At 36.6% G+C, this 16,774-nt stretch overlaps 1 protein-coding gene across 1 annotated transcript in view; it reads left to right on the top strand.

Moving 5' to 3' along the window:
* The window catches only part of KIF20B (kinesin family member 20B), a 42,786-nt gene that overhangs the window by 5,047 nt on the left and 20,965 nt on the right, over nt 1-16,774 (top strand). Inside the window, exons 6-19 of the mRNA XM_064144736.1 lie at nt 1,501-1,685; nt 3,374-3,422; nt 4,570-4,755; nt 6,068-6,179; nt 6,620-6,691; nt 7,138-7,284; nt 8,420-8,582; nt 9,592-9,837; nt 10,578-10,717; nt 11,271-11,421; nt 12,327-12,594; nt 13,177-13,238; nt 13,440-13,559; nt 14,972-15,134. Of these exons, the coding sequence (XP_064000806.1) occupies nt 1,501-1,685; nt 3,374-3,422; nt 4,570-4,755; nt 6,068-6,179; nt 6,620-6,691; nt 7,138-7,284; nt 8,420-8,582; nt 9,592-9,837; nt 10,578-10,717; nt 11,271-11,421; nt 12,327-12,594; nt 13,177-13,238; nt 13,440-13,559; nt 14,972-15,134 (2,064 nt within the window). The remainder of the gene's footprint in view (nt 1-1,500; nt 1,686-3,373; nt 3,423-4,569; nt 4,756-6,067; nt 6,180-6,619; nt 6,692-7,137; nt 7,285-8,419; nt 8,583-9,591; nt 9,838-10,577; nt 10,718-11,270; nt 11,422-12,326; nt 12,595-13,176; nt 13,239-13,439; nt 13,560-14,971; nt 15,135-16,774) is intronic.

Raw genomic sequence — 16,774 nt, 5'->3', positions numbered from 1 at the left:
CCATCCATAGGCCCAAACAAAGCCTCTGGGAGGCCCCAAAACAGGCTTATTCCTTACATGTTTGTCCTGGTAAGTAACTCCTGCCAAACACAGCAGGCTGGAGGGAGAGGAAAGGAGAGCAAGCTGGCCTTCCTGTGAGCTTTATAAAGAGATATCAGAATTATGGGGTTGAATAACAATTTTATGACTCCTCTAGTCAGTCTAGAATTTATTTTTTTTTTTTAACCCTGTGGTTCCCAACCTACAATGTTCTGTTAGGTAGACTTTAACTGAAGACTACTGCCAGTATTTTCAGTTATTGCTGTGCTGGGATAATAATGGGATATTCTTTCCTGTCCTAGTAAATAACTGGCAAATACCAGAAAATTCCTAGAGTGTACAGTCTGCTATGCTTGACTACTTCAGGGTATATTGTACATATTGCGTGGTGTTTTTTCAAGAATATTTGTTTTGCATCTTTTCAGGCTCTGGACAATCTTACATAGTGTTACATTCATAGGACATAACTAGTGATAAGTATTGGTAAGGCAGAATGTTGGCTACTGGTTGCCGTGGTTTGCTCCTCTGTGCCCAGTGTTGTCAGTGTAGCCTTTCTGCTTTAGCCTTGCGTAGAGTTCTGTATTTGGTTGATGGGAATGTATTTAAGTGAAATTTTAGGATGGATTGTTGCTTGCCAGTGAGTGTTGAATCCAAGTGACCTTTCAATGAAGAAAAAAATAATTGGAGAGAAACAAATGTAATAGAGTATTTTAAACATGATGTGTTACATTGGTTGGCACTCAGATACTGAGCAAGTAACAGATTTTACATAGGTTTTGAATTGGGCAATGTAGTTAGTGCTATAACTAGTAAAAGCCTATCTGTCTCCAGAATAGGAAAAATTATCAAAGGCTGGAAGATGATACTGTCAGAGTCTCCCCTTCTGGTGTATAAATCAAAGTTAAGGAAACTCTTAAATTTGCATCTAGATCTAGAAAGATCAAGGGTGCGCTGAAGGTGTACTTTAATTCCTTTTTGCCTCTTGCATGCAAAAGTATTATGCTCTGAGGAAAGATCTGAGGCAGAGGAAGGAGTGACTCTTCATGTGGCTTCTAGAACTTTCCTTTTGTAGGCTTTGGAATTAGTACAGGTCTGTAGATGAGAGAAGTCATGAGTTGTATTTTAAAGCTACTTTCTGGAAAAACAATGTGAAGGCAGTCTGAAATAAGACTGAGAATCTGGAAGTATTGAATGGTTGTAACTTGGTTCACTGGTTTTATTTTGTTTGATGTTATGCCCCTTTTTGTCTAAGGGACTTTTGCTGAAAGCCAAATAACATTCAAAACCTTCTAATGACTTTTTTATTACCTTTAGAATACAAATATCCCCACTACCTGATGCAGGAAGTGGCCTCCAAATTCTTCATGTGTGTCTTGAGATTAGAATTACTTCTTTCTGCCTTCATTTTTCTTTATACCATGTTCACAGTGATAATCAAGATCTTTTGTGTGTTGCTTTCAGGAACAGAAGTTGATGGTGGTATTCTACCAAGGGCCATGGATTTGTTGTTTAAAAGTATTGAAGGAAAACTATACACAGCAATGGATCTCAAGCCCCATCGATGTAGAGATTATATAAAGCTGAATAAAGAGCAAGTGAGAGAAGAAAGTGCTATTAAAAATTCTATGCTTCGCTTAATGAAAGAGGTACAGGTGCATTTTCTGTACTGATGAGTACACACATCATTAGGTGGCTATGTTTGTTTTTCAGTGGGAGAAGTCTATCTGTATTTAAGCATGGACGGATATACTTATTGTCAGATTAGCAATAAAGTAGTAGAGCTGATGAACTCTTCTATGAATTTTTCTTACATCTGAATACTTGATAGGATGTAAACTGTAAGGTGGTTTTCTATAGCTTGGGCTGCTGAGGCAAATGGTCTCTTAGTCCATGGGAATGCCAGTAGGTCTGCTCCATTAAACAGTTTCCTGCCTTTACTTTCTTTGAAAGGAAGTGATTTTGTGTATGTTCTTTTCTAGTTCAGAAAACATACTCAAAGGAAACAGGTTTTTTTTCTTTTTAAAGAGGAGAGCTCTATGAAGCAGTGGACCTTCTACAGATTAAAATTAGTTTCAGCTCCACTTCAATAATAAACAAATCACTGTCAAGCATTCCAAAAATATACTTTACTTGTGAGAGTTGCTTGGAAATCTAAAGATGTTTTGTCCCATTGCACTTAGAGGGGATTTGTATTTTGTATAAGCATACCTTATTCTTCTTCATGTTGTTCTAGTTGTTTTAGAATTAACTGAGCACATGCTAGGATTCTGAACTAGAAACTCTTATTGTGGTTTAAAAAAAATAATGAAGAGAATTAAACACCTCTCTGGTGATTACATGCTAGATCATAATGGGGTGTTCTGGCTGTTGTGGGATGTTACTTGGTTTTTCTCTCAAGTTAGTTAACTGGACTTCTTCAGTGTGGAAAGCAGGTGGCAGCAAACTTCTTCAATACTTGAAAACCCAGGCATATGAGAAATCTATTTCTGTCAGTCTTTAAGAATTAAGAAGGACCTGTCATGTATATGTGATTGAATATACATATGCCCTCTGGTTTATAAAACTGAATGCAAGAGCAACACTTCAGCTTATAAATTTGGTTGCAGAGTTTGCATCTACTTAGACAGGTTTGGGTGGGTGCTTATGTATATAAAGCTTAAACTTAAAAGTTTGGATTACTTAAATGTTTTAAGTATTTGAGAAATTACTTTATAGAGTCTTGGGGTTACATGAAATGTAATATTGACAAAGCATTTAAAAAACTGACAAAATTCTTTATAACAGCTAGAATTTATGACATTGCTGGTATGAAGAAAGAAGTTGCCTAATTTTTTAAGTAAATGAGCCTTTTATAAAGGTTTCTGAGGGTTGATCTAGTAAGTAACATGGGATTGTGAATTGGCAGATCCTCAATAGTGTAACACTTAATCATTAATAAAAATAACACTTTAGGACTCTCTAGATTGACCAGATGAAGAATAATGCGTAAACTGCAATCAGACTTTAGCAAATCATCCTGGTAAATCTCACTGGTTTTGTGTGAGCTTTTCTGTTTCTCTCTGTGCCTCGTTTTATTTCTGGCTCAGAGAGCTGAAATGCTATATTCTGTGATATGGCACAATGTAAAAGAAGTCAGGAATGAGTATCAAGGCAAGAACAACCCTTTCAGTAGGAGTGTACAGATATGTTGAACTAGACATGATGTATAGCCAGGAATCTTTGTGTTGGTTTATTTCATCTACACTATACTGCTACATAGTAGAACAGTAGAGATGTTAGAAAAGGAACTGGTGGTCCACTGTCAATGTATCTTAGTCTCTGTTCTCTTTTGTAGGTAGACCATCAAAATAGTGGTAACAACAAAGCAGCAGTTGATTCTAATGGTATGTTTTGTATTAATTGCAGTTAAAGCTTCTAGAGAATCTTTCTTGACATCAATAACTGGTTTCTGGTCTATGTTGATAAAACAACTACTTGATTTTTTTCTGTGATCATGAATTGAACGCTGAGCAGGTTAGCTGGACACAAAACACAAGGATAACATGATTAAACAATACCTGAACAGAGATAAAATGAGTGAAACAGACAGGGGTGGATTGTACTAGTAGGAGCCTAGCTGGGATATTTTGGTGAGAAGAATTAGATTATAGGCTGTGAAAAGGAAACAATGGTGAGATCTACTTATAGGCTTGCTGAGATGTATAAAAACAAGAACAAAACATAGATAACAGTTGCTTTCTGGCTGCCTGCCTTTCTCTCTCTAACCTGCTGTCTGTGTAACTAATCCTTCTGCTTTCTAACTCCCCTGGCTGAGCTTCTAAACTCACCTTGCACATAAGGCAAAGTCTGGGGCTAAGGTAGAGGGATGGAAAGGAGGTGGAAGGGTAGTTGAGAGCCCCTCCTGGGGACTCTGGTTTCTGGGACAGGTGTTGTGTTCCTGTATTACCTCTTTAACATGTATATTTCTGTATATATTGTAAATAGCTGCTGTATACTGTGCTAAGCTGTAAATATACAGCTTCATCTTAATTTTCAGCTTGCCTTAGTCTAGTCTGGGTGATTTCATAATAGTGGGGAGGACAGGTGACACCCAAACTGTGTGCTGCCACATACAGCTATGAGCCATAGTGGTACCTTGACATCCTGTATGTAACTTGATAAAACCTAATTCTAACATTTAAAAGTTACCTAAATACCGAGTTTGCTCTAGAAATTCAGAATGAAGTGTATCTGTCAGTATAATTGCCTTACAGAATTATTCAGGTTTCTTCAATATATTTAACAAAGCTGAACATGTTTGATAGAATTGCAAGTGGAGAAGGAAGTAGTAGAGTAGATCTCCCTTGCAAACAGAGGGTAAGCATGTGACTTGTAGATACGGAAAGATGGAGTGGGGGAATTCTAAATTTTTGTCTGGGATAAGTGTTTTGTAGAAGGCAGCTATAATATCAATTTTCATTTATTCACTTAGTAAAAAAGAAATCTATTTTACTAGGCTTATATTGACTTGTAATATTTTGTACTTGGCAGACTTGGAAGAATTCTTTAAAGAGCAGTCTGCAACTGTGAATAATTACCCCATGTTTTCTGTTTGGATCTCATTTTTTGAGATATACAATGAATGTTTTTATGATCTACTGAGTCCTGTATCAAATGATAAGAAACGAAAACCACTACGTCTTGCTCAAGACATCAAAGGATGCTCTTATGTCAGAGGTAATTGGAATACATTGCGAGGCTTGTAATTAGGAAAGTCAGAGTTCCTGTAATTTTCTCTTTAGGTTAGAAAACCTCTGTCTGCATTCACTGTGATATTGGAACTGTCTGCTATGAGCACGAAAAAGTCTGTGTTCATAGCAGTATCTATATCTTTTTAATGGTATTTTCTCTTTATTCCTGGCTGTAACTTAGTCTTGTGTGCCCTCCACTGCCTTGCTTTGAAATGGGAGAAAATATTGAAAACAAACTTGGCCGAATTTTATGGTTTTTTTTTTTTCATTTTCGTGAGAGAAAACTCAACTATAGTTATAATTGGCTCAGCAGTTGTGGTTTTGGGATTGTTTTGATGATTTGTGTGTGGTTTTAGTATAGAGAAACAGACTTTAGAGAACGTGGGAAAATTCAGTCTGACTATTAAATTCTAACACTAGTTGAATCAAAGTAGTGAGGTAACTGGTTTTGGGTGGGGAGTTAACAGTTCAGTGTTTTTCTGGCCATGGTAAAATTAGGATTTGAAACCCATTCGATTGTCACAGGTTCATTGGACAATCATGACACCAGCTCTAGATGAAAGGCTTTTTCGTAGATGTCAGATTGCTGCCTTTGTATTTCATATACCACAGCATAAATTCTAAAAAGCTGAATTAGACAAACCTACCTCTTTCATTTCTTCAAAGTCTAGAAAGTGTGCATTGTAGGAAATAGTCTGCTTTGAGCTATGCTTCAGCATAATGTTTTTACAAAGCTTGATAGTGTAAGGCTGTTCTCAGTGTTACTGAGGAGAAACAGACTTCTTGGTTTTCTTGGTCACAGCTGGTGTTTTTGATGGTACAGTTTTGGTGGCCTCTAGTTCAATATAGGCTATACTGTTCATAAGTTCTGTTAGAGTTGTAGGTATCTATTGTATTTACATCCAAATCTTTTGGTTTTGTTTTTTAACCTCAATGTGATAGGGTAAAACTGAGAAGCTGTCCAGACAGTGTTCTGCCTGAATGAATAGGAACATAAAGCTTTAGTATTCTCTTTGGACAGTAACTTTTTGGTATTTTAGTGCTCAGGCTAAGTTTGTTCACTTAATTTGGATTGAACAGGCTTTAGTGTGTTAATAGGATGAAATAAAGTAGTATAGTCATCCTTGCTTTCTCTTGGAAGGAGGAATTTTGATGTTCTATCATTTTTAAAGGTTTAGTAAAATGTTTGTATGTCTCCAGTGAATACATTAATTTTGGTGTGCATATATTATCTACTTATAAATATCATTATCAAAAAGAAAAAATGTGTAAGATGATTACATATGTTCTTCCTAAAGATCTTCAGTGGATCCAGATTCTCAATTCCAAAGAAGCTGTTAGACTTCTGCAACTAGGATTGAAATACCAGAGTACTGCAAGCACAAAACAAAATGCTTGTTCCAGCAGAAGGTGAGAAACATTTGGAATAACATTGAGTAGAGGATGGTGTGTGGGAGGAAGGAGAAACTGAAATATGACTTGTGGCTTTTAGGAGGGCAAGAAGCTTTAAGAACATCTAGAAGTCTAGGTTGCAGTTTTGGCATCCTTTAGCCACATGTGTCCTGTCACCCAATGCTTTAAGCCAGAAGGGTTTGATTCTTCAATAAAATGAAAATGTATGAAAGGTACAGCATTTTATCAAATAGTCTTCAAGCTTTTTCCTGTCTAAAGGTCTGATTAAAATGCAAGGTGCTAGGGACAAATTTAAAGAGGCAGTTAACTGATAGACCATGCACTCAGATTCATTGATAGGTTCAACAACATTTTGAACAGATGATGTTGAGGCTAAAAATATTTGGAAGGTATTGGCCTATTTTGTCACTTCTGCTGATTTAAACTTCTTGTTTTAGTCACAGAGTATTCACAGTTAAGATGCTAAAGATTGAAGCTGCAGGAACACCACGAGTGATTCAAGTCAATGAGTAAGTTCAGAGACAGTTGTCATCTTTTGTGATGAAGTTTTTTATTATCTTCTGTCTTGGTCTACTGATAAATCCAGCATTCATTTGTAGAGCCTCATGCATGTATTGTGGTTTCTCCACATCTTGCACTTGTACAGCACTTGGCCCCCTATTTGAAGCCGTCAGTTTGCAATGCTCTTCTGTATCTTGTCCCTTCTATGTACCCTTCTATGCTCCTGAACTCATGTAAATCCTCAGAAGGAGGAGGTCAAGGGCAGGAGGGAAACAGGTAGCATGTTGGGACAGGAAGCAATGCAGAACTTCTTTGAGTGAAAAACATCAAAAAGGATGAAGTGTTTGTGCAGGTGAAGATCAGCAAATTCTTCCTCTAAAAAAGATTATCTTCTAAAAAGTGATTAATTTGTGTATGTGTTAAAGTATATCGAGTTATCTTTATTTGCTTTCAGATTGACAATGTGTGATCTTGCTGGCTCAGAAAGATGGACCAAGACCCGCAATGAAGGTGATAGATTGAAAGAGAGTGGAAATATAAACACCTCTCTTCTGATTCTAGGCAAGTGTATTAATGCACTCAAGAACTGCCAACAGTCAAAGTAAGTCCTCTCATGAATTGCAGATTGGTTGGGTTTTTTGGGTATTGCCTACAATGTTTGAAGGGTATTTTTAAAAACATACATTACTTTTTTTAATAAAAAACTATGTATGGACCTGTAAAGTTGATGTTGCAATCTTACCTTAAATTTGTTTTGCTCTTTTTAGAATGTTAGAATTTGAGTGATTCCATTAAACGTATTTTTCCAAATTTAACTTTATTCTGAGCTGGCTTATCAAGCTAACTTTGGAATAAGTTTAAAATCACGTCTCCAAAAGTATCGTAGTAAGAGTCAAATTTTGAGCCGTTTGTTACTCCTTTGTAAACCACATTTTCTACATATTTCTAGCAAAACATTTTTCAGCAGCAGGATATTGCTGTGCTGTCAGAACTGTGTGCTCATTGGCAAAATTTGTCTGTTATTCTAAATCTTGCCGTAACTTCAATGCTCTCCTCTTGATCTTTCTGCAATTAAGTTATGTATGAACCATAACTGTGTTCTGGCAAGAGCATCACTATCTTGCTGACTCCTGTAGAGTTATTCCTATAACTGAACAGCTGCAGGGAACTTAGTAGTGGCAAGGATGCCTTTTAGGTTTAAGAATTCTCACAAAATATCCCATAAGCATTAAAACTAGCTCTTAAGTTCAAGTGTACAACTTCTGATTTAGATGTTGAACTCTAGAGGAGGATGGGGGGGGAGGGGGGGGAAGTAGCTCTACATGTACTTATTTTCTTGCCAAGGCTATTGTCTTTTCTTAGAGGCAGGATAGTAGGTGAGAGATCAACAATGTTGGATAATACGTTGATGGAACTAGATATGTCCTTTTCACAAAGGTTGAAACCAAAAGAGATGATGTGTACTTTGATGTAGCATGAGGCTATGTGACCTACTCTGAGCTACATGCTTGAATATGCTTTTCATTTTAAGTGTCCCCATTGATTGAGTTGCAATAGCCCATCTCAGATAAGGGCTAAAACAGCACTCACAGGGGCCATGCAATCTGTTCACAAATAGCTGTATCTAGACCAAAACTTGATTTTACAAAACATCAATCTTTAATAGTGAAGTCTTCAGACTGGATAAAACTTAATATTTTTAAACTTCTGATTACTTGTTCTTTTGTCTCTTAAAGGCTGCAGCAACACATACCCTTTCGTGAAAGTAAGTTAACTCATTTCCTGCAAGGATTCTTCAGTGGAAAGGGGAAAGTGTACATGATAGTAAACATAAGCCAGTGTGCATCAGCGTATGATGAAACACTCAATGTACTAAAGTTTTCAGCCATTGCACAAAAAGTAAGTGTGATGTAGTTTATCTTGTTAATCAGTACTTACCTTGCTCTTCAAATGCAGAATATTTCTCATTTGTAAGAATATTAATTTAGTTACTGTATTTTTCTGCCGAGTGTTCCAATCATGTTTTCTAATTCCTATTACGCTTTATTTCTGCAAAGTTTTCAAAAAAGCTTTGTTGTGATTTTATTTTTTCCCCCTGGGAGCATGGGGTGGGACTGTCTTCTATTGAAGACTCACAGTTGTCACAAAATGTCCAGCTTAATGAGACACCATCCACATATAAGAACCAATTATCTGAGATCTAGGTGAATTTTAGTTCTGTACTTGTAACATGCTCTCATATTTGAGCAATCATAGCTACCCTCTTGTACTACTGTGATTTTTAACTCTGACTGTTTCTTACTCAGAATATTGGTTAAAATTAATTGTTGAGCACCAAACAGAAATTGAAAAGCCTTTATGTCCATAGAGGCTTCAGTGAGGAGAAGGATGTTAAGTAGAGGAAGTAGAAGTGATGTAACTCTGAAGTAGGAAGACAAAAGCGTTGGAGATCAGTGGTGCAGCCTTACTGGGGGCCACAGAGAACTTGTGTTACATAAGTTCAAAGGACAGCAGATCAAGGTCATGAGAATATGGGCTTGCCTTACCAGGCTAAGTACTCTCTATTTACTTAATAAGCACACTAAGAATAATGCAGCTGTTCAAGAAATAGTTTGAAAGATGATATTCATGTAATTCAATTAGAAACTCAGTGTGAGAAATTCATAGCTTTCTATTGGTGCATGCAGTGGCAACTGTCTTGTTGGTGGTTGAGCTTGTGAAACTTGGTGTTCCTGGGTTCAGAAAAAGTTAGACTATGAAGGGCTTCCTTTACACTGTAGCTGGTACCTTATCTAAATAGTGACTTTGAGGATAGGTTGGGGGAGTACTATCCCAGGATACTCAGAGGAAGGTGGAACAGGTGTCTCTTGGAAGTGCCAGCACTGATGATTTTGCTCTCTCTGTATAGGTTTTAGTTATGGACACATCTGTTCTTCCCCAAGATCAGTCATATGGCCAAAAATCAGCAAGTGAATCACTACCAGGTTACACTAAACTGCCAATCCCAAGGAAAAGAGCTACTGTTCTATGGGACAGAAGCTTAGAAGATGTTATTGAAGATGATGGTGATGAGATGGAGGAACAGTGTACTATGTCAACAGAAGAAGCAGTGCAGCAACATGAAGAAGTTATTCTTGGAAAAGAAGAATATATGGTATGTGCTAGGAGTACTTCAAGAATTAGTGTGGCATTGAGTTTTGAAGCACAGTATTCTCCTTGTCCCCAATTTCTCTTTATTGTTTTTCTCTTTTTCTCATCACCTTTATTCCATCTAAGTCCTGCATTAAGAATTTCAAAGTATGATTACTCATGATTTAGTGTTTATTATGGCAAAACTATGAAGATATAGCCTGAGCAGTAAAAATCACATATTTGGCTTTCTTCTTGATCGCCTACGGCCAATGCACAGCAAGTATTACCTGCTTTTTAGCAATGCAGAAGGCTGTTGGTTTGTATTCTAGACAGAAGTCTCTGAAAACTGTTCTTTACGGAAAAACAATTTTAGTTACTTCTAGAGAAGACAAGGAGGTGGCAAAGGAAAACTAGAGACTGATTTATGGAGGCTTCATTAGTACTGTCTCAAAAATGAGCATCTGAAAAACAAGACACATCCTGAGGAACTTAAGTCTATTTTTTAAAGACAACTTCAAGACTTCTTATAATAAACTTGATGTTCTATGCAAGTGCTTACTTTCTGCATATTTAAAAATTGCTGTGCTAGTACGAAATGGATATTTCAGTCTATTTCATGAATCCTTTTGTTTATGAACAAGCAAATAACAGAACTGGGAACTTTTGCCAGCTGGAAGAGTAGTGTTGTAGAGTTTGAGGAATGGGGGAGAAAATAATCACTTCTGGGAAGCTATTTTTTAATGAAAAAATTTAATATTTTAGAAGCTGCTAAGTCTCATAGAAACATTGAAGGAGAAACTTATTACTGAAAAGAAGGACAAGGCACTGCTGGAGCTAAAAATCCGTGAAGAAGTGACAAAAGAATTTGCCAAATATTTTGCTGAGCGGGAAATGAACTTCAAGTAAGTTAGACTTAAGTGATGTTGAAGTTACTAGTTAAAAAATGAAATTTAAACTCACTTATGATGGAGAGATTGCAGGAATAAGTGGCCACACTCTTCTACTAGACTTAGTACTTCTGTTAATAGATCAATTTCTATTTGGACTGAGTTCAGGAAAAGTACTGTGTAGGAAAAGCTTTAGTTTTTTTCTTTTTTGTGTAATCTAACCAATATTTGTTCCTGTAGAGCTCTCTAAGAGAAGAGCTTTGTTGACAGGATATCTATAAAAGTGACACTTAAATTATTGGATTTCTGTAGCCTTAATGATGCTCTAAAGGAGTGTTCTGGATGAAGAAGCTTAGCAAAGATGCTTGAAGTCAACTACTATTCATATGTATGTATCTTCCTCTCTTTTTGCAAGGAGGTGTGCATGGAGGAAATATATTTCTATTTCGGTGTAACAAAGCTGCTTTTAATGAAATAGTATCTCTTTGTTTAGAAGCTGTTAATACAGCTATTTATAAGTATCTCATGCTGTGGTTAGCATCTAGCTGGTGTATTTTTCTTACTGTAGAGAACGCCTTTCTTATGAGCGAGAACAGCTTGAGGAAAACTCTGAAAGACGTCTGGAAATCTTCAAGGAACTCATAAATGGTTGTACTGAAAGTGAAGCTGAAAAAAGTAAATTGGAACAACAGCCTTGCAGTGAACAAGCTGGACCCCTGGTATTTTTATCTTCACTCTTTCTCCCCCCCCCCCCCCCCCCCCCCCAGTAACATTTCTTTTTCTGACTGCCTGTAATGACGGTGATGGTATGCCTCAAGGATTAGATGGTTGTAGTTTCAAGGAATTGCCTGCTGTGTAACTGTCCTCAGCAAGTTATATTTATGGTATTTAATAGGAGTAGTTGATAATGCTCAGGTATGTGTTTAGGAATTTCTACAACACAGACTGTATGTGAAGACAGGGTAAAAGCTTCAGTTATGATATAAACTCCTTTGTGTTACATGCCTATTTGAAGATTATTTGTTAGGCCACATACATGGATAGTGATGGAATGAAGGTACAGACCTTTTTGCCCTCAAGTTTATTGTAGTTGCAAGTGAAGTAAGAAGAATGGTACATATACTTAAGCCTAACAAGATTCTTAGCTTAAGAGTGACCCCAGTGACTGTGACTTAAAAATAAAGGACAAAGTTCCAATATGTTGAATACAACTTTGATAAGTTACTAAAAACATATTTCACTTCAAGTTTTAATGATATATGATTTCAGATGTGTTCCTTCTACAACTGTTTGCTTGGTGTGTTCATTCAATCATTTAACTGGTTAAAGTACTGGCTTTTATATTGAATTTGGAGGGGATGCTTTTGTGATTATAAAATGGCATGTGATAGTGGGTCATTAAATGCTGTTAAAATGAAGTAGCTGTTACATGACACTGGAGACTTCTGTTTGAAGATAGACAAGAATCTGGCAATCAAATTGGCTCTGAATCTTCAAGGCTGCTTTGAAGCCAAAATTAACTGTACCTGTGTTTGAATTCATCATGGTCTTCAAATCTTTGGTAGAACTAATGGGTATTGTGCAATTACTTGGTATTTCTAAATTGATATAAATTGTCTTTCAGGATGAAGAATGTATTACAGGATCAAGCACCTCTGTTGATTTCGAGGGCATTATTAGTTCTCTGCAGAATGATGTTGTTGACATCAAAAAGCAGGCAGAAGTAGTACATAGATACTTTGCATCCGTAGAGGACCCACGAGAAGCTGTAGCTCAACTTGAAAAACAGCTGGAAAAAGTTACTGCTGAACTAACAAAGACCAAAGAAGATTTGACAAAGAAAACTAATGAATTAATCAGAGCTGAAGAAGAGCTTACACGGAAAAACAAAGGTGAGATGGCTTTGTCATGTGCAAGACAGAAAAGGAAAATTAATGACTACTGTAAAATAGAAATAATTCACTTGAGCTGGATTTGTGAAACAAAAACATATGCAGAACAGTTGTTCACTACTTTGTATGTTCAGATTGAACAAATCCACACGCCTTGGTTATTTAATTTTTAAGACAAACCTTAAAACTATCAGTTGTAGACTTCTGGGTTGTGGGGTTAAAATATTGACCTGACTGATTCTTGATTTCATAGGTGTTACAGTACAGTCGCACTTCATTACATTTTGCTAATTCAGTGTTTTTGCTTACCCTATGGAATGTTCATAGAGGAAAATGTAACAGTACCTCATAATCAGGTTGCAGGCGGAGTCTCTTGATACAATAGAAATGTTTGCTGTAAGTAGAACTTGACATTAGAAATTGTGTAGTTTTCTGAATAGGGGAATTTTTTTGGGTTTGCATGGATTGCAAAGCCAAGTGTATTCAAAACCTGGTGAGGTACCAAAAGACAGGGGAAAATGGGTTGCTGAGTGAACGATGTAATGGCTGCTTGTGTGATGTTGGCTGCTTTTCTTGTTGCAGACTTGGAAACACAGATGATTAAGATGGATGAGTCTGCTGAACAGCTTAAAGAAGCAACTGAGGTAACTTCCTCAAGCAGAGACTTTTGCAGAAGTATTTGCTTCAGTACAAAGTTCTTTTGGCTTCAAATGTCATTATACTATGCTTCAAGCTTTTTGAAGTGTGTATATACATCTATATACCAACTTTAGCTTAAATAATCTTGCTTTTAAATACATGTTATAGTTGAACATTGACTGGACTACTATTCTTTATTTTCCAAGAAAATGAATATACAGAATAAAAGGATTCAAGAACTCATGGACATTGTGGAGCAAAAAGATGATGATATTGTAAGACTACAAGATTTGATATCTGATTTTGAAAACACCATTAAAAACTACGTAAGTTTTAAACATCTCAATTTTCTTTATACAAATAAAATAATCCACATTTATGCTTATAATGGACTTTATTTTGAAACCTGACATTTTCCTTAACTGCTGCTTCCTTCAAATGGTAGCAAGTGAAGTTGGCATTGAAACTGAAGTTACGGAAAAATTGGGGCAGAGTGAAAAATACTACTTTTGGAAGCAATGATCTGTAGTTATTGAAAGGCTGCAGATAAGGCCATAGAGAGCCACTTTGAAGAAACGGGGGGGGCAGAAAACAACTCCTCAAAGTGGAAGAACTTAAGCAGTGGAAAAAAGAGGGATTGTGTCACTGTCTGTATTTTTGTCTGAATGGAAGTGAAATGAAAAGAAATTTTGCTGCAGCAAAAGGTCAAATTTATTTGAAGTTACAGAAGGATAACAATTGTGTAAACTTGCCACAAAGATCAGTGTTCTGCTCATCAGCACTATGCACACATGTTTTCAGAGGAAGATCAGTAGTTTGAACTAATTATTGATGGCCAGAGTGTGTCTGCTTATTATGTTAATAATAAAACTTGTAGCTGGCTACTCTACTGCAGTCTGCTGAATACCAAAAATTAAAACATACAACTGGCTTTTTTTGAGCCTGCTGTCCAGTAACCTGAATTAGTCCTGAGAAATTTTTAAATGGTCTATTTGCCTCATCCACTATTAAGTTAAAAGTCTGACTATACTTCATCTTCTGTTCACTCTGTGCCTTTCAATAGTATGAATGCTCTGGAAGTACTAAGAGCTGTGACTCCTTCCAAGAGTAAAGCTCCAACTGTCCATTGTTTCCACAACATGATGACACAGAACTGAACATGATCCTGAACATTAAGTCTGTTCTACATTTTTTTTTCTATTTTTTTTTTTAATGAAGTGCTTAAAGATGAGTAATTGGTTCTTGGCAATGAGTTGCCATTCTGTCATCTTGCAAGTAAAGAAACTTTAATCTTGGTCAGACAGAGACTAAAGCATACATGACAGAACTGATTGATCTTTCAAATTGCATCAGATCTGTCATGACAAAAATTAACTGTGGCTTGATTGAAGGCACTTAATACTTGCAACTCTACCAATTAAGACAAAGTGAGGAATTTATAGAGCTGACCACTTCCCCTTTGAGGAAATCAGGCATTTCATCAACTCCTTTGACAGTGGAGACTTAAATGCAAGCCTTTTATTTTGTATTTTCCCATCTCTTGCATTGCTTTCTATTCAGAACAAAACTTTGTGCTTATTAGTATCTGAAGGTTTACCTGCTTTTTAAGTAACTGACCTTGGACAACTGTTATACATGTCACCTGCATAATTTTTTAAAATTATTTGCATACAAAATATTGTAAAGATGTAAGTGCTCATATTGTGAAGCTTCAAAGTAATCTTTTATTTTAACACAGGACGAGACTGTAACCACCCTTAAAAGGAAGTTGGTAAAAAACAACTCTGGTGTAGTGGTTGAAAGCAGCCAATTTGAGGACTGTGAGGAAACTGTGTTGGAAGTGGGAAGAAAGCGTTGCTTTGAAAATAAACCTACTGTGGAAGAGCCACCTGCAAAGAGAGGTATGATTTCTGCCATTGCTCAGCAGAAGGTTTTCCAAAAACACTTAGTTACCGTTCCAGAACAGAAGAAGAAGTTGAAGCATAAAGGTTGTGTTGAAGGAGAAAATAGATCTGCATTTAACTGTAAATGGAAGTAACTGTGATGTAAATATCATCTGTTTTGCAGGAGGTCCTGCTACTGTTCACTCTTTAAACATTTAGACTTTGCTGCTGCTGCTTCTCATCTGTTAACATACTTACAGATTTGGCAATTTCTCTACAGTTGGGATTGTACCAAGCTTACTACTGTTGGACTGCTGGTGGGAGTAGCATCTCCTGGTCAAGTTCTTTTGTTGGTATATTTTTGCATGGAGGGGTGGTGGTATTTTAATTGTCTAAGCCAAAAGGCTGTCAGTGACCTAGTAGTTCAGTTACATAGTGTGCACTGTGAAACTTGATGCTTCATTCTATTTGTATGCTGAGAACACACTAGCTCCAGTCAAGGTGACAGTGCTGCCAAAGAAGAGCTTTGCACTAGAAGTAAAATTAAATCCACAGACAGCATATTTTGTGCACCTCTTACATGCAGTTCTAGGGTTTTTTTGCTTTATTTGCTTCCTCTGAGTTTACCAGTCCTTTTAGAATGAGGTGAATAAACTGCAGTTGAAGACCTTCAAGGATAAGGGTGAAATTTAATCTTAATCAGTTTGAATGTAATGGACAACTTAGTTGCACATAGTTCAATCACACCAATTAAGTTGTGCAAAGTAGTGTTTGTAAGATCCACACACTTCTAACTTAAGGACCCAGCTGGGGTTCAGTTTCTCACGGACCTATGGAAAACACACGTAAAATGAGAATGAAAGGTCTTCCCTTAGTATCCCTTTTCTTTCTTGTTTTTTTTCTGCAGAAAAGGTACAAGCAAGAAAATCTTCTAGACACTGGGTGATGATGGGACTAAAAATCAAACCTTTTCTGCTTCTCATTTTTAATTTTATCTTTGTAAAGAAGGATAAAGCATTTGTCAAGGACTTGTCAAATTTACATGACCACAGAAAATAGGGGGTACAGGTGGTGGATAAAAAATGCTGAGCTGTTGTTCCTTTCATTCTGACCTGAAAGAAAAAGGGAACGTTTAGTCTAGTGGGTTAGTTTATGTAACAGAGTTCTCTGTGCAGTGGGCAGTGAACTTCATGAAGTGCATTAAAGGGAGGAGAAACACCCAAAATTCCACCCCCCACAAAAAAATGACTTTGTTTTTTTACACAGTTAGTTTTTATCCAATAAGAATTTTAAAGTCAATGACTAACAGTGCCAATTAATGTCAACACTGAGATTTTTCTGTTGGTAAGAACAAGCTATTCAGTCATTTTAAATGTCTTTTTGTGGGTGTTGAAAATAAGGCATGTGATTTTTAAACTGAGTTATTAAATGCTCCATAATGCAATTTATTAGTACATATGTGCTTGCATATGTAAACACACATGCACACTTTTAACTAGTTGTGTTACTTGGAGTAGTAGAATAATGAGTACAGCTACAGTGCTGGATTTCTTGTCAAATTTAGACGTGCTAGTGGCCTATTACAAGATTATTTTGAAAGGTGAGTTACCTTGTCCTGAAGTTCAGGTTTTTGTAATGTTTCTCTAGGACTTGAATCC

The sequence above is a fragment of the Pogoniulus pusillus genome, chromosome 6, assembly GCF_015220805.1.
Source record: "Pogoniulus pusillus isolate bPogPus1 chromosome 6, bPogPus1.pri, whole genome shotgun sequence".
In the NCBI taxonomy this organism is placed as follows: domain Eukaryota; kingdom Metazoa; phylum Chordata; class Aves; order Piciformes; family Lybiidae; genus Pogoniulus; species Pogoniulus pusillus.
This window is presented reverse-complemented; position numbering and strand designations above follow the sequence as displayed.